Consider the following 18,600-nt stretch of genomic DNA (forward strand, 5'->3'; position numbering starts at 1 on the left):
CATGTTCAAGATACTAACAGGATCTGTTTCCCTCTTATCGGCAAAGAAAGACCTAATCGCCAAGTTCTCACCCACCGTTTGACATGATAGACATTTCATTCTGTTTGAAGACCCTAGATCTCTGGCAATTGGTTTGTTGGAGTGGGAAGTTCTCCTAGAGACAGACAGAGAGAGAGAGAGAGAGAGAGAGAGAGAGAGAGAGAGAGAGAGAGAGAGAGAGAGAGAGAGAGAGAGAGAGAGAGAGAGAGAGAGAGAGAAAGGAGGTGCTGACAAGAGCCAGGGCAGAACCATCACCATAACTCAGGACCATAATGATTGCTGTGTGTGAGAGAAAGAAAGCAGAGGTCTACAGTACCGGTATGTATGTATGCCCTGGGATGACGTCCTTTACCTTTCCCATTCATCTACATACTGTACTGTACAGCCACGCTGCCCTGACACACACACACACACACACACACACACACTGACATATGACATACACACAAATTATTTCATTTGATAGATAACTAACTAACCCAGTCAATGTTCATGGTATGATGCCATTTAGGTGGGTGTAGTTGTTGTTTATGTTTAATAATGTCGTTGATAGCTTGATTGGAATAATAATAATTTGGTGGGTGCTTATATTTGTCCTATTACACAAATGTACAACTGTGTATTACTCCGCATGTGTGAATTGGAAATGTTTTTTTTCCATTTCCCACCTCTCCCTGAGACACCCTCGGAGAGTGGGGTCATGGCCAGGGTTTTCCATTATCAACGGCGACCCTGGAGCAATTAGGGTTAAGTGCCTTGCTCAAGGGCACATTGAAAGATTCAAACTAGCGACTGTTTGGTTACTGGCCCAACAATAGAAATAGAATGTATATTTCTGTGAGCCCAACGCTCTAACCTGCTAGGCTACCTGCCACCCGTAATGATTGATGTGAGCTTATGTGTCTTAGATCACCAATGACAAGTAAGTGCTAGTGGAGGATAGACGGAAATTAATTTCAGACTGAATCCAAGATAGCCAAGGTAATAACCATTACCATTATTATTACCATTACAATACATCCACAAAGATACTCTGTTGACTTATTTTTTTTCATAACGCTAAGCAACGATGGGAGGCATACAAATATTTATTTCATCAGGTGTGCAAAAGCAATATTCAAAGAAGTTATATCGAGGAAAAAAATTGTAAATAATGAAGGGATAGCGTGGGTCTGCTAGGTAATAGACCCACCATATTGTTCTATTATTACCCATTCCTACTTGTCAAGGTCAGACAGGCCAGGCCTTGCCGAATGTTACCCAGTTGTTCCTTCTTCAGTTCAGCTCAACTTGACTTCACAATGTGGCTCCTCGCCCGCCCCGCTCGGGCTGTTTTACATTTGCAGTCTTGTAAGGATTTTTCCAACGCAGTCATTTGAGGCTGGGATTTGTGCGGAGCTCTGTGTTCTGCACTAGCGTTGGCTTAACAACGATTCCTTAAGCTCCCATCTGGTTGGCCAGGGACCTTCTCTGAAGTCCCACTTCAACAGGCAGGAACGCTGCTTCGGAACAGACTGCAGGTTTGGAGCCAAAGTGCTAAGCGATTACTGCCCTATTGTGGTTCAAAGACTTGGGCTAACGCTAAGGGCCGTTTCGCTTCATGCTTAGTGTTGTCACGCTAGCTTACAACATGGCTAGCAGAGGCATATGGCTGAAGATGAGATCTAGAACTACACACACTTAAGCTCTGCTCAAATGGACTGCATGGGTGGACTTGTTGTGTAGTTCACCTGCAGCCCATGTTTACAAGTTCAACCGATTTCTACCTGGCAAAGCTTCTCAACACAAGCAGAGACGGCAAAATTAAATGAAGGCTTTACTCAAGGTCTCAATAAAACAGTTGGCCTGTTACTTCAATCTCTTTGCACATACACATCCATGTCCCACTCCCTTGTTTGCTGATAATAATATGATCAAGTTTTGCATTTAAATGTTTTTCTTAGAAACGTTAATCAATTTGCATTTAAATGTTTTTCTTAGAAACGTTAATCAATTCGTTACTGGTACATAGGTGTCCATCTTAACCCTAAACACACCACTTCAAACACATCAAAGGCATAATGGATATTCTTCACTTTGCTGAAAACATCTCCTTTTGGCATTGTTTGACATTGAACGTTTTGGATGATTTTTTAAAGCCATTATATGGCACGTTTTTGCATAATTCTATAGAGGGGTTCTTCCTCTGGAATACTCATCATCATCATAGTCACAATGCTCCTCCAGTCAGGATAACATGGGTCTAAAGGAGCAGAGCTTTTGGGCAGATGTAGGCTTCTATTGGAGTTTGGCCACTCTGATCTGCTTCTCCTCATGAGAAACTACTATGGCTTCCACTGTGCAACTTGGCAAGGTCATCATGGCTGTATTTCAACATAATCTCATTTCAGATGCCTCACAGGCAGTTCAAAGTTGGCTGGCTGGCTAGGGGGAGTCTGGTTGACTCTGGACTGACCGGATGGGTGGACATCGCCGCTGCCTCAGGAGCCACACTGCACCCCTTAGCCCTAGCTATCATTCCAGTGGGCCCCTACACTGCTCTGCCCCATCTGGTACTGGTAGGATGGGTCCCGGATGGATGGGGGGGCGCTCTGTGTTGGGAAGGCCGAGAACTCCCTGTGAGGCCGGAGAGGAGACCCAGGCCCAGGCTTCCTGTGGTACAGAGGAGGATGGACCACCGGCCTGCTATCCCTGGAACCAGGAACCGGTGGAGAGGAAGACGAGGTGGAGGATGACGAGGGGATGGCGGCCAGGCCTCGCTGTGCTGTGGCTGGACTGTAGACTCCTATGTCGGGCTGGGGGCGAGGGGGTCCGGAGGGGGTGTGGTGGGGCACCACGGAGGTGGCGGTGGCAGTACTGGTGAAGTGAGCAGTGAAGGGCTGGTAGGGGACGGCCTCCACTGTCTGCACGCTGTACCGGGGGTAAGGCTGCACCGACGCCCACATGTTGCAGTTCAGAGAGGGGGGAACCAGGTCGTCAGCACCCCCAGCCCCGTGGCCGTTCTCTCCCTCCATCCCTCCGTACATACAGGCCTCCCTGGAGTTTATGGCCTCACCGCAATATGGGTGGGACAGCAGTGGAGGCTCGTAGGAGGGAGGAGAGCGGAAGTAGTGTTCCTCTGAGACTGCTGGAAGCGCTGTGTCCAGATACGTCCGTTTACAACCTAGTTCCAAGTGCCTGGTGTTATCTGTAAAGAAATGAAGATTAAATCATCATCACTGAGCGAAAAAACTCAATGTATCACCCTGCTGACCTATGATGCTTCTTTATACTGTTTGGGACTGTGTACCAACCCATTTATATTGTGTGATATTGATGTGTAGCACCAAAAGATGTGTTGCAAGATAACAAAGTTATGATGAGGACTGCCCATTTTCTGTGATTGACAGGTGTGGAGATGTTCAGGTAGGTCTGCAGCTAACCCACCTCTGTGTTTGAAGCAGTGGTAGAGCAGGCTTGGCTCTCGGCTGGGAGGGAAGGGATTGGATTCCTGGTGGTCTGAGTTCCCCAAGGGCACCCCACCCTCGTACTGGTAGTGGGACAGGACCTGGGGGTGCCCTGACAGGTGTACCCCAGCTCCCAGCTTCCCCGTCAGGTGACCGTGTGAGGAGAGGAGCCTCTGGCGAACCATGTTCTTAGAAATCACTGGGTAGTCTTTTCTACGGAGAGGAAGAAGGAGAATCAAGAACAGAAGGATTAGCGTTACAGTGTTGGGGAAGCTACTCTGAAAATATAGTTTATCAAGCTACCAATTACTTCATACTGGAAGAAGTTAACCTACACTAAAACTACCCTTAAGAAAAACATACCTTACTTAACTAAAGTTACTTCGAAAAAGTAGTTCATTACATCCAAACTACTTAGTGAAAAATTATATCTAAATCTGAAATGTCATAGACTACAAATTGCAGTCAGATGTTAACAGAATGTGTAATTTAGCCTATTAAACACAAAAAGTTAGAATTATGTACACAAAAAGTGTTTCAAGTGAGAATTAGGCAGGTCTGATGTAAAAAGTCATTTCTTGCCCACTTCACCCATATTTTATTTTTGCTAAAAAAGTAGTGTGTAGTTCCATTAATTAGCTACACCACTATATGGCAACTACTGAAAACACTACCAAGATTTGAATTTAGTTCAACTACGACCAAGCTACAGCAAAATGTAATTAAATTACTAGTTGAACTAAATGTAGTTCACTACTCCCCAACACTTGCGTTACAGATTCTACTTTGCAGAGAGCTAGCGAAGTATTAAAGGAAGCAAGCACAGTTAATCTGCTAAAGGAAGAAATGGAACAAGTTCCAAAAGGAACAAATGTGTCACGGATCCCCCCGGTACTGCTGCTCATTCCGTTCAGTCACCTGCTTTCTAGGCGTTACTGACATGGATCATTACCACCAACCCCGGACTGTCTTGTCTCATTACGCACACCTGGTTCCCATTCCCCCTGATTAGTATGTGTATATATGTGCCCTCTGTTCCCCGTTGTCCTTGTCGATTATTGTCCCATGTCCGTTGGTTTCGTGAGTAACGTGTATTGTGCTCTTGTTGTTTACAGGTCTCGTTCCGTGTATTGTGTAGAGGTTATACCTCACTTTTTGTTTGGGTTACATCCCTTTGTGTATATATATACACTACCAGTCAAAAGTTTGGACACACCTACTCAGTCAAGGGTTTTTCTTAATTTTTCTTTACATTGTAGAATAATAGTGAAGAAATCAAAACTATGAATTAACACATATGGAATCATGTAGTAACCAAAAAAGTGTTAAACAAATCAAAATATATTTTATATTTGAGATTCTTCAAATAGCTACCCTTTGCCTTGATGACAGCTTTGCACACTCTTGGCATTCTCTCAACCAGCTTCATGAGGTAGTCACCTGGAATGCATTTCAATTAACAGGTGTGCCTTCTTAAAAGTTCATCATTACTTTAAGACATGAAGGTCAGTCAATACGGAACAATTCAATAACTTTTAAGGTTTCTTCATGTGCAGTCGCAAAAACCATCAAGCGCTATGATGAAACTGGCTCTCATGAGGACCACCACAGGAATAGATGACCAGAGTTACCTCTGCTGCAGAGGATAAGTTCATTAGAGTTACCAGCCTCAGACATTGCAGCCCAAATAAATGCTTCACAGAGTTCAAGTCACAGACACATTTCAACATCAACTGTTCAGAGGGGACTGTGTGAATCAGTTCTTCATGGTCGAATTGCTGCAAAGAAAGGACACCAATAAGAAGAAGAGACCTGCTTGGTGCAAGAAACATGAGCAATGGACATTAGACCGGTGGAAATGTGTCCTTTGGTCTGGAGTCCAAATGTGAGATTTTTGGTTCCAACTGCCGTGTCTTTGTGAGATGCAGTGTTGGTGAACGGATGATCTCTGCATGTGTAGTTCCCACCGTAAAGCATGGAGGAGGAAGTGTTATGGTGTGGGGTTGCTTTGCTGGTGACACTGTCTGTGATTTATTTAGAATTCAAGGCACACATAACCAGCATGGCTACCACAGTATTCTGCAGTGATACGCCATCCCATCTGGTTTGGGCTTAGTAGGACAATCATTTGTTTTTCAACAGGACAATGACCCAACACACCTCCAGGCTGTGTAAGGGCTATTTTACCAAGAAGGAGAGTGATAGAGTGCTGCATCTGATGACCTGGCCTCCACAATCCCCCGACCACAACCCATTTGAGATGGTTTGGGATGAGTCGGACGGCAGAGTGAAGGAAAAGCAGCCAACAAGTGCTAAGTATATGTGGGAACTCCTTCAAGACTGTTGGAAAAACATTCCAGGTGAAGCTAGTTGAGAGAATGCCAAGAGTGTGCAAAGCTGTCATCAAGGCAAAGGGTGGCTATTTGAAGAATCTCAAATATAAAATATATTTTGATTTGTTTAACACTTTTTTGGTTACTACATGATACCATATGTGTTATTTCATAGTTTGATGTCTTCACTATTATTCTACAGTGTAGAAAATAGTAAAAATAAAGAAAAACCCTTGAATAAGTAGGTGTGTCCAAACTTTTGACTGGTACTGTATGTGTTTGTGTTGGGTGGAGTAATAAAACCCCTAATACGTATTCCTTTGCCTGTCTTCTAATCATTATACAACGTGATAAAATGGTTCCAATTAATGATGTACTGTGCCAAAATAAGAATTGTTTCCATGATAAAGTAAGTATTCCATAGACATTTTTATTGAGTGGCACATTACCATTAACATAAACTCCCGAGTGGCGCAGTGGTCTAAGGCACTGCATCGCAGTGCTAGCTGTGCCACTAGAGATCCAGGTTTGAATCCAGGCTCTGTTGTAGCCGGCTGTGACCGGGAGACCCATGGGGCGGCGTACAATTCGTCCAGGGTAGGGGAGGGAATGGCCGGCGGGGATGTAGCTCAGTTGGTAGAGCATGGTGTTTGCAACGCCAGGGTTGTGAGTTCGATTCCCACGGGGGGTATGAAAAATGAAAATAATGTATGCACTCAATAATTGTAAGTCGCTCTGGATAAGAGTGTCTGCTAAATGACAAAAATGTAACATACAGAACATACCCCTGGAGTCTGGAAACACGCAGGTCCCCTTCATCACTGCCACGGAAACCCTTGGCAAACGGGTTGTTCTCGATCTTCAGCTGAGTTATCTGGGAAGACAGCAACACTTCTTGTCACTGCACTTGAGACTCATCATGAAATGTGCAGCTAGGTTCAGTCAAAACTTGTCTTTCTATGATTTGGAACATTTCTCCTGCAGATAATGTTTTGAAGACATTAGAAACGTGTCAGACTGTGTGTGCAGAAGACATTGAACATCAGATAGCAGGTGGACAACTACATGGGTGGCACACATACTGTACCTTATGGTTCTGGTACGAGGTGACGGAGATGAAGGCTGTCTCATGAAACACATGACTGCAGTAGGCTGTGTTCTTAGACCCAAAGGCGTTGTTCTCGTCGGCCTTGACGATGTGGAGCCGAGGCTGGTACTTGTGCATCGAGTTCAGGATGATCTATCAGGGGGAAAGAAGGAAAGGTAGAAGAAAATAAAAAATAAGTACAAGGTCAGACAAACGACAGCTGAGGATTTTGTTTATTCACAGTGTCTTAGGGGCACCAGTGAATGACCAGCCACCACCACAGTCTTAAGACTTTTTAAGATGTTATTTTTTTAAGAAGCTAGTTCTTCCCCTTTAAATTAATTGTTGTCCCTTGCCTAGATGCTAAATTCCAAGTGATGTAATTTTATTGACTTGAATAGACTCATAGTGTGAATTAGGTGCTTAAGATGCTCAGGTTTTCCATGACTAGCCTTTTTTGCAGGTAGGCCTATTTTAATGCTACTGGAGTCTGCATTAGTGGGCATGCAATGCTCAACTTTGTCCATACAATGTGGAAATGTGTCAATATACTGTAGTTCAATGTGTTGACACTGAAAAGTGGGCACCCCATTGTCACACTTGAGTTGCAACTGTATAGTGCATCATTCAGCATGTGTGGAGCGTGCTCAATGTTTGGTTTGGGGGGGGGCTAGGTCAGCACCAGTCTGCTCAGAGTAGCCCAGTAGCCTAGCCACATGCTCACTGGAGCGTCAGCAGGGTTGGAGCAAGGGTAATCTCCAGCGCAGCTCTGTCATGGCAGATGAGCATCAAGCTCTCCCCCACTCCCACCTCCCCTCCTCTCCTACCTTCTAGACTCACAGCCCAGTAGTACCAGGGCCTTGTCTTAAGAGGCCAACCCCTCCAGGAGGCTACCACATAGAGGGGTTAAGACTATCAAGCACAGGCAGGCCGGTGGCACCTTAATTGGGGAGGACGGGCTCATAGTATGGCTGGAATGGAATAGATTGAATGGTATCAAACACATCAAACGCATGGTTTCCATGTGTTTGATACCATTCCATTCACTCCATTCCAGCCATTATTATGAGCCATCCTCCCCTCAGCAGCCTTCTGTGCTATCAGGACACAGGGTCATAGTTGCACCCTGAACAGCCCAATGCTCACATGCCCCTGCCCCCTTTTGCTGAGGCAAGGTTCAGACAGAGATAAGCAATTGGTTCATTGGCTGGCTAGAGACTCTGTGGTGACCTAAGGCAGAGAACGGATAGAGATAAGCTACTGGTTGGTTGACTGGAGACTCTCTGGTGATGACCTTTGTCTAGTCTGCTAGTCTGGCCAGTGTCTGTCTGGAGGCAGTGCAGGAAGGAGTCTGACTCTCTCTGTGCTGTCTGGTTGCATTGAGAAAGACAAGCCTTCCTTGGATCAATCCAGAACCAAATCATGCATTCTCTCTTTCATCTTTTGGGTGAAAATGCCAGCCCCAAACTGGTTTATAAACCAAGACACACTGCCTCACTCGGTGACAGCTGGGAAGTGACAGTATTTCAGGAGTGATTCCTTGGACCATCTCTTGGTCGACAGTAGCATGGGTCAGTGGGAGCCCAGATCCCAGATCTGCGATAGTTTTTTGCGAAGGGAAGGGCAGCGTTTGTGGGGGATGGTCAGGAAAGGGAAGGGCTGTCATAGATCTGAGATACCTCTGGGTTGAATCAAGCTGATGGACATCCTGCTCTGGACTGGACTAGCAGCCATGCTGACCCACATACTTGCACACACAGTCATGCAGACTCTCACATACATAAACAAACACACTTGAAAAGACACACTCTCAAATGCATAAACAACAGAGTCTGTCATTGACTGTCATTAGCTCACTTCACAGGCTGTTTTATTTAGACTGTGGGTCAGTTTAGAGCAGGGGTGTCAAACTCATTTTGCACCGGGGGCCGCATTCGGTCTTCAATGAGGTCCGGAGGGCTGCATTGAAAATATTTTCAATGCTCCCTGACTGTCTAGCTTTCATTTCAGTGATTATTAGCGAGCTGGATTTGACCCCCCCATGGGCCGTATGTTTGACACCCCTGGTTTAGTGGGTCAGGTAGGTGGTGGATCCAGTGCTATGCAGGCCAGGGAGGAGAGGCTCTTTGGCTCCCCTGCTGGCGTGGGCTGTTCTATGGCCATCAGCAGGGCTTAGTAAGACCGGGCCCCTCTCTCTCTCTCTCTGTCCTCATTACTCGCCCTTATCACTATCCAGACGGTGGACTCAACCTGACAGCGGGCCCCGCCGCTGATCCCAGAGGTTATGAACCTAATGAGCTCTCCTTCTGACGGGATGACTTTGGACAAGCCTTCCCAGAGTTCCTCTGGGCAGCACTGCCGCCGCCGTCACACTTCTCACTTCCCTCTGTGGCAAGACCCTCACTTTCTCTCGTGGCAAGACGCTCACTTTCTCTCATATGCTTTCTCTCTCTTTCCCTCTATTCTCTCTCTGTCACTCCCTCCACTTCACTCCCTCTTTCACCCTCTCTTCCTTTTCCTCTCTGGCCATTTTTCCTCGACTCCTTCCCCCTCTCTCCTCTCTCCCTCTCTTTCAATCAAGACAGCTTTATGACTCTGTCTCTTGTTAAAAAACACCTCTATTCTGCTGTGGTTTTAACACCAGTCTATTGAAGTCTCATCCCCTGTGTAGGTTTTACTAAATTAGCTGTATCCTGTCACCTCTCTTGTTTTACATGGCCAGGAGAAGTGAGAAGCTATATTGTGTGAAATGACCCTGTGCCTTCCTGGGATGTGGATTGACCTACATTGTGAGGCCTCAGTAGCTAACCATTCCCCTCTCTCTCACTCTCTCTCTACCCATTTACAGTTAATTGAGCTTAAAGATTATAGACGTTGTTGACATTATTTTGAGCAGTCAAGCTGTTGATCACTTGGCCCTGCTGATGCAACTGATGTGACAGGCAGAGCACTTGGCTCTGTGACAAATAACTCCCCCAAGTGTTGGTGATCTAAGTGGCTTTAAGGGCCAAGTGTGGGGTCACCTGGCCAAAGTACCTGTTGTTCTTGGGCAATTGTCCAGCATATACCCATAGTTTTGTTGTGGTCTGTTCTTGGTATTACTGTTACACTACTGTTCAAAAGTTTGGGGTCACTTAGAAATGTCCTTGTTTTCGAAAGAAATGCAAATGTTTTGTCCATTAAAATAACATCAAATTGATCAGAAATACAGTGTTAATGCTGTAAATGGCAATTATAGCTGGAAACTGCTGATTTTTAATGGAATAAATACATAGGCGTACAGAGGCCCATTATCAGCAACCATCAGTCCAGTGTTCCAATGGCACGTTGTGTTTGCTAATCCAAGTTTATCATTTTAAAAGGCTAATTGATCATTAGAAAACCCTTTTGCAATTATGTTAGCACAGCTGAAAACTGTTGTGCTGATTAAAGAAGCAATACAACTGGCCTTCTTGAGACTAGTTGAGTATCTGGAGCATCAGCAATTGTGGGTTCGATTACAGGATCAAAATGGCCAGAAACAAATAACTTTCTTCTGAAACTCGTCAGTCTATTCTTGTTCTGAGAAATGAAGGATATTCCATGCGAGAAATTGCTAAGAAACGGAAGATCTCGTACAACGCTGTGTACTACTCCCTTCACAGAACAGCGCAAACTGGCTCTAACCAGAATAGAAAGAGGAGTGGGAGGCCCCGGTGCACAACTGAGCAAGAGGACAAATACATTAGAGTGTCTAGTTTGAGAAAAAGAAACCTTACAGGTTCTCAACTGGCAGCTTCATTAAATAGTACCCGCAAAACACCAGTCTCAACGTCAACAGTGAAGAGGCGACTCCGGGATGCAAAGAGTTGCAAAGAAAAAGCCATATCTCAGATATGGTAATATTTTATGTATCATTAAGGAAAATGTTGGGAAATGTCAAAGATAAAATATAGTAAACATGATTGACATTTTATAAGTCCAGATGCATGTCTAAATAAGGAATATAGTCAATACAATGTGTAAACATGCTTTGATGAATGTATGTATTTAATTTTTAAAAGTGTCTGAGCCATGCCACCAATATAATGAGATAAGGGAAAGAGGCAAAAGCGCCCATGGCCTTTTGGAGTAAACAACATGTGTTATTGGACTTTCAAAGATAATAGTGGCGTGGCAGTTAAAGATGTTAATCAGTAATCTTAAGGGGAGTAGCTTTGTAAGCTATGTATACATGACTGTGCATTTGTGTGTGTATATAAGAGATCTCTAAGCCAAAGAGAGACAGCCGTTCCATGGAGTGGCTCGGCTTTGTTACGCAATAATAAAGCCTAATTTCTGGATTCACAAGCTCCAGTCTCTTGAGAGATATTTTTGAGTTGACTATTTTTTAGTCAAATATTTCTACGACACAGACTGGCCAATAAAAAGAAAAGATTAAGATGGGCAAAAGAACACAGACACTGGACAGAGGAAGTTTGGAAAAAAAGTGTTATGGACAGACAAATCAAAGTTTGAGGTGTTCGGATCACAAAGAAGAACATTTGTGAGACGCAGACCAAATGAAAAGATGCTGGAGGAGTGCTTGATGCCATCTGTCAAGCATGGTGGAGGCAATGTCATGGTCTGGGGGTGCTTTGGTGGTGGTAAAGTGGGAGATTTGTACAGGGTAAAAGGGATCTTGAAGAAGGAAGGCTATCACTCCATTTTGCAATGCCATGTCATACCCTGTGGACGGTGCTTGATTGGAGCCAATTTCCTCCTACAACAGGACAATGACCCAAAGCACAGCTCCAAACTATGCAAGAACTATTTAGGCAAGAAGCAGTCAGCTGGTATTCCGTCTATAATGGAGTGGCCAGCACAGTCACCGGATCTCAACCCTATTGAGCTGTTGTGGGAGCAGCTTGACCGTATGGTACGGAAGATGTGCCCATCAAGCCAATCCAACTTGTGGGAGGTGCTTCAGGAAGCATGGGGTGAAATCTCTTCAGATTACCTCAACAAATTGACAACTAGAATGCCAAAGGTCTGCAAGGCTGTAATTGCTGCAAATGGAGGATTCTTTGACGAAAGTAAAGTTTGAAGGACACAATTATTATTTATATTAAAAAATCATTATTTCTAACCTTGTCAATGACTACATTTCCTATGCATTTTGCTATATTTCCTATTCAAACTAATTTCATGTATGTTTTCATGGAAAACAAGGACATTTCTAAGTGACCCCAAACTTTTGAACGGTAGTGTACTTTTTGTATATTTGATCAGTCGAGGCTCCTCAGAGGAGGAAGGGGAGGACTATCCTCCTTAGCGAATTTCATAAAAATAGTGAAACATTAAAAAAGTTAGCCATTTTAGATAAAACTATACTAAATATATTCACGCCACCAAATAATTGATTAAAACATACTGTTTTGCATTGAAGGTCTACAGTAGCCTCAGCAGCACTCTGTAGGGTAGCACCATGGTGTAGACAGAGGACAGCTAGCTTCTGTCCTCCTCTGGGTACATTGACTTCAATACAAAACGTAGGAGGCTCATGGTTCTCACCTCATTCCACAGACTTCCACAGTAATTATGACAACTTCTGGAGGACGTCCTCCAGCCTATCAGAGCTCTTGCAGCATGAACTGACATGTTGTCCACCCAATCAAAGGATCTGAGAATGAATCTATTACTGAAAGCATAAGCTACAGCTAGCTAGCACTGCAGTGTAGTGCATCAAATGTGGTGAGTAGTTGCCTCATAGAGAGAAAGACGATAGTTTAACAGTTTTGAACAAATTAATTTCTTCCAAAATTAAGGAGAAGCGAGAGAGAGAGAGAGAGAGAGAGAGAGAGCTAGCGATATTTGGTTGTATTTTTATTTTATTTCACTTTCACTTAGCTAGCAAATGTAGCTAGCTAGTTTAGCCTACACAAACACCCAGCTCAAACAGAGAGGGATGCTATGTTAGCTAGCTGGCTATGGCTATCCAACACTGGAACTCTTCCAAATCAAGGTAAGCTTTTGGTTTTATTAATTTATTGCCACCGGGGCCTGCCGGTGTAACTGCTTTCTGACTGTACACTGGGTTTACTAACGCTTAAGTTCTTGTAGTTCTAGTTGACTATGACATGACTACGATGTAGGCTGTGTGTAGCGGTTAGCGGTCATGATATGAAGGTTTGGCTTGGAAAGGTTTTTTCGCCATGTCACAGACAGCTGATGTGTTGTGCACTGAAGTCCACAAGCGAAGGGAAAAAGTGAGAGGAGGAGAGCGCATAGATAGTTGTGAGATCTAATTATATATACAACGAGCAAAGTGATCATGCTGTTTTTATGTGGCTGCTATGAAAGTGAATTGTTTGTGTGTATTCATTCCGCCGATTCTGTTTAAAAAACGTTTCTTAAATGGAAGCAAACGGAACGAAATGGGGATAAACATACCTGAATTTGTCCAACAGAAACTCTAATTTGCAACTGTTGGACTAATGATTACACCCTACATCAGCTAGATGTAGGCAAGAGTGTGCAAGGCGGTATTGAACGTGTCACTGTCTGTCACCTTGATTACTCAAAATTCTCTCAACCTGTGCACCTACGTTGTAAACTTTCATTCATAGGCTAGGTTGTAGCAACCTCATGATGGGTACAGGGAAAATTAGAGTATCATGTAGTAGCCTAAACCTATCGATGTTACATTGAACTGGGTGAATGGAATATGAATGACAGTCATCCAATATGCTATAATAGAAATAAAGCCGTGCTCATAAAAAATATATAATCCTCCCTCATCTTAAACAGCACCGACCGCCACTGATTTGAGTGAATGTTAGCCTGTGTGCTGATGCTGTAGGTAGGTAGACTGAGGGTCACTCACATGGCCAAATGGGTCCAGGTGGTTGTTGGTGAGCTTTAGCTTCTGGAAGGACACCAGCTGCCTCATCCAGTGGGCTCCTGTAGCCGGGGAGTCTGGATGGACATAGAGCCTCCCTGGCATGGCTGGCTCCGCCTTGCCTGCCACCATCCTGAGTAGAAAGAGAAGGAGAAGAAGAAAGAGAAGAACGAGAGTGGGAAGGAGAGAGAGGGAGATTAAGAGAAATTAAGGTGCATCATCATCATCATAAAGACCCCATGGCTAGCAACAACCAACGGCCATTACTCTGCCAAGATGGCTCAGCCATTGTGGTAATCCAGCAACCATATACAACCCAGCAGTGCTGTGGTCTACCAAACCCTATTGTCACGGCATAGCCAAATCTTCCAGCAGCCACACAACTCCATTCAGGCTCACTGATGGGCCACTGAGAATGAAGGATCCCTTTTTATACCAAACACATGTAGCTACAGTCAGTAATGATAAAAAATGGCAGCCGTTTCAGCCCTCACACTATGGGCTATGGGAACCATTCTCCCAGACTGGAGGTGGTGGTGGTGGTTGCTTCAACCCTGATGAAGACAGCTTGTCTGTCGAAACGTTGGTTATTGGGTTATTAAATTATTGCATCTGAGCTCCTAGAGTGTGCGGCTCTACTTTTCATTTTCAAAGGTTGCTTCAACCGTAACATCACTGCTAATTACGCTCCTCCAAGGTGTCGCTGAGATACTCCAGCAACCCACGCTGGCAAACGCTGGGATTCCAGGCCCTCCCAGGCTATCCCACAAAGATCTGGAACAAATGGTTGTAAAAAAAATGGCTGGGTTTCTGCTGGAGAAAGCAAAGCACGTGGTGCATTTTATGGAGGCTTTGTCTGAGTCTTAAATGGTACCCTATTCCCTACATAGTGCACTGCTTTTGACTATGGGCCCTGGGATTAGGGCGCTTATTTGGGACGCAGACTTTTCTTGGAGTAACGTCGGGTTCTGGTTTCAGTACACCCTACACTGGATACAGTTGTTTTGTCATTTGCACGGCCAGCAGTGGCAACGGTTGATGCCGCTCCGGTGGGCAGTGGCAGATGCAGGCTATGGTGGCATCACCGGTCATGGCTAGAGGGATACAGTTTGTCAAATTGACGTCAAAAGTTGCATTTTTTTGCATTTTAGCTAACCCTAACCCTTTTCCTAACCTTAACCTAATTCTCCTAACCTGCTACGTTAATTCTCCTAAGCTGCTGCGTAAGTTCTCCTAACCTGTTACGAAAAGTCATTTATTTCAGGTCAATTCTGACATAAGCTGTATCCCATCTAGTCAAAACCGGCATCACCCAAGGTATAGGGTCACTGGAAGGACAGCGGGTACAGCCCAGCAGGCGGCTTGCCAGTGCCCTGCGGTAATGAACTGTGTGCTAATGACAATCTGCAGCTACAGTTTAGCTAGCACAGCGACTGAGACATGGGGTACTCTTCTTGCTGTGCTCTAAAAGAACAAAGGAGTATGCATGGCATGGCATACTATTATAACATGACCTCAATAGTAGTCCCGTGTAGCTCAGTTGGTAGAGCATGGCATTTGCAACGCCAGGGTTGTGGGTTCGATTCCCACGGGGGGCCAGTATAAAAAAATTAATGTATGCAGTCACTAACTGTAAGTCGCTCTGGATAAGAGCATCTGCTAAATGACGTAAAAAATATATAATAACAACAAAGCTGCCTGTGGACAGACTTGTCACTTAAGATTTCAATGATCATCATACTGTATTTGCGTCCTCGTTCTGAGAAGTGGAAATTTTACTCTGCAGCCAGGCGCTCCTTTTCACGAGAGCAATGATTAAATTGACAGAAACCAGTCGGTTTTCCTCATTATTCAACCACAACAGACTAAATTTAGGCCTTCCATGACTGGAGGCAGCAAGTGCCTGGACTCATGCTCCATCTCTCCATTCCATCAATGAATGGATACAGATGAACGAATGAACAGATGAGTGGGAGATTAAAATGTTGGTCTTGAACACAAAGAAAATATTGTTAGCCAATACACACACAAAAATAAGGGTTCCTTACCCTTTGTGAAGGGTGATGGTTCTATGTGGAACCATACTGACCCAAATAACCCTTTGAGCCCTTAAATGGTTCTTTGCAGTTTTTAGAATCAAAAAAGGGTTCTTTCCTCTTTTAGTGATAAATAAAATGTAGGGGCGGTGGCTCATTCGAATATTTTGGGGCGTGGTTTGCACACCGCTCTTTTTGTACAACAGAGAGTGTCATTCCAGTTTATCTAATTTTTTTATTGAAAAATGACTATGGCCAGTGACGGTGTTTTGTGAAAAACTCATGTCTGGCCTTGTATCAATTGAGAACTGTTGCTTAAGTCAGTGGTTCTCAATTCTCTCATTAAGGACCCCCAGACGTTCCAGAGCTAGCACACCTGATTCAACTTGTCAATGAACACAATAATAAAACCTATGGAATTTTAACAATATAATATGGCTAACCAGAAACAAATAACCCTGTATGGTTCTTCAAAAGGTTATTTGTAGAACTTTTGAGATTGAGAATGGTTATATAAAAACCTTTCTCCATAAAGGTTCTATAAAGAACCATTAAGGGTTGTAACCATAGCAGAACCCTTTTTGGTGCTATATAGAACCTTTTTTATAGTTCTTTATAGGAAAGAGTTATTTTAGCAACATAAAGCTTCCATTTAGAACCGTATTAGCATGGTTATTTATAGAACCTTAAAAAAAGGGTTCTATATAGCACCAAAAAGGGATCCGCTATGGTTACTATCCTTTTTGGTGCTGTATGGTTCCACATGTAACAATTTTACATTATCCAACATGACATTTATTTGGTTTGCATAATGATGTCACAGCATGTAAAGTGTTTGTTCCAGAGCCTGCCGAGGAAAGGGCCACCAGGGATATGTGTGCGCGTGTGTGTGTGTACTGCTTGTCTGTGTGTATACTGTATGTGGGAGGCAGCATCACCTCAAGCATATAAAACTGTCTGAGAGTGTTAAATGTCTCTCTCATTTGCACCCACCGTTATTGTCTACTCTACGGCGTTGGTGATTATTTTCCCATGGTGAGAGGAAGGCCTCTGCAGAGCGGTGGAGGTGAAGCTATGGGGTTGAGAAGATAATAGCTACTTTCATCTTCCTTAAGCTCACCGCTCCCTCCCCACCCTCCCTAACCTCCCCATTTCTTGACCCCCCCCTTTCCATTTCAAAACGTCCCTGCCTCCTGAGGTCTAAAGCCAAGCAGCATCTGAGACAGAGACGAGTGGGTGGATTTCTCATAACAACCATTAAGGAGGTTACTCATCTAAGCCCTGACCTTAGAAAATAACTTGAGCAATACTGCAAACTGGAAGAACCACTCTGACAAGGTTTTTGGCAGGATTCTATAATTGTCTTTGTATATTTTCTATACTGGTGTGTTATATGTATTGCTGTATTGTCTGTTTTTAATATGTACATTTTTGTATTGACTGTATAGCTGCTGTCTTGATGACCAGGTTTCCCTCATAAAGGAGATCCCTTATCTCAAGGGTCTTCCAGGTTAATTAAAGGATCATATTTTTTTTTAAAGGTGTCTCTGACTAAACTCACCACTTGTTGTCACAGAACTTGTAGCGATGGTTGTCGGCGGGGACGATGTCTGTGAGGAGGATGTACTTGGTTTTGGGGTTCATGCCCGTCACTTTCACCTTGTAGCTGGGGAACATCCTCCTGTGAAGGACACAAGAGAAGGGACATTCCCTAATGATGATGATTTCACCTACCATAATACCCACTAGACCTAATGCTCGCTCCCCAACTCACTCAAACACGAATTGGGTCAGCAGGTGTTTTGTTATTGGTGACTAAGTCACCTCTTCCTGATCCAATTTGGAAAGACTTGCCATTAGCTTCTAAGCACCTTTAGTATCGTAAGACCCGTAAATACAGAGGTTTATTTAATGCCTTATGTCTTTGTGCTGCCCTCACACCTTGGAGCTTTGAGGGATGTTGAATGGGAATCAAGGTGATAAGGCGCTTTGGACAATGATGTCACCCAAGCTTTTTGAGCACCTAAGTACCTTCCCTCACCTAGCTAGCTTACACTGGAAAAGATTTCCCTCTTCAGATGAGCTAATGAAAATTGGCTTTAGCCCCAAGGTGTCTCTCCGTGGGGCTGAGCGCACAGGGTAAATATGCATAAGAGGCTCTTCTCCGGCTTTGCAGGAGGGTTTTAGCCAGCCCTGAGTGTAGCATCAGAACGGAAAGTGTTCTCACCACGGCAGATGAGTGGACGATTAGCACTCAGAAAGCGGCTCAAGCCAGGCTTAGAGACTGATTGGGACGAGTAATTAGTTAGAGAGGTCAAAGGAGATCACAGCGTTGAGGGAGGTACAGTATGTAACCACAAACTGGTTGAATCAACGTTGTTTCAACGTAATTTGTCAACGTATTGTGACGTGGAATCTACATGGAAAATACATTGGATTTGAAAAAAGTCATCAACGTAAAATGTTGTTTTGAGGGTGGAATTTCAACCACAGGATTGTCATCATTGTAACCAATTTTCAACATACAGTGCCTTGCAAAAGTATTCATCCCGTTGGCATTTTTCCTATTTTGTTGCATTACAACCTGTAATTTAAATGGATTTTTATTTGGATTTCATGTAATGGACATGCACAAAATAGTCCAAATTGGTGAAGTGAAATGAAAAAAATAACTTGTTTCAAAACATTCTAAAAAATTTATAACGGAAAAGTGGTGTGTGCATATGTATTCACCCCCTTTGCTATGAAGCCCCTAAATAAGATCTGGTGCAACCAATTACCTTCAGAAGTCACATAATTA

General features: G+C 43.9%; 1 protein-coding gene across 1 annotated transcript in view; it reads right to left on the reverse strand.

Moving 5' to 3' along the window:
* Positions 1–744: 744 nt before the first annotated feature.
* LOC121567888 (T-box transcription factor TBX4-like) overlaps positions 745–18,600 on the reverse strand; it is a 36,196-nt gene continuing 18,340 nt past the window's right edge. Inside the window, exons 4-9 of the mRNA XM_041878243.1 lie at positions 17,362–17,481; positions 13,750–13,897; positions 6,906–7,058; positions 6,604–6,692; positions 3,466–3,698; positions 745–3,226 (exon numbers count right to left, since the gene is read on the reverse strand). Coding sequence (XP_041734177.1) covers positions 2,547–3,226; positions 3,466–3,698; positions 6,604–6,692; positions 6,906–7,058; positions 13,750–13,897; positions 17,362–17,481 — 1,423 coding nt within the window. The 3' untranslated portion in view covers positions 745–2,546. The remainder of the gene's footprint in view (positions 3,227–3,465; positions 3,699–6,603; positions 6,693–6,905; positions 7,059–13,749; positions 13,898–17,361; positions 17,482–18,600) is intronic.

Source organism: Coregonus clupeaformis, chromosome 6 (genome assembly GCF_020615455.1).
Source record: "Coregonus clupeaformis isolate EN_2021a chromosome 6, ASM2061545v1, whole genome shotgun sequence".
Classification (NCBI taxonomy): domain Eukaryota; kingdom Metazoa; phylum Chordata; class Actinopteri; order Salmoniformes; family Salmonidae; genus Coregonus; species Coregonus clupeaformis.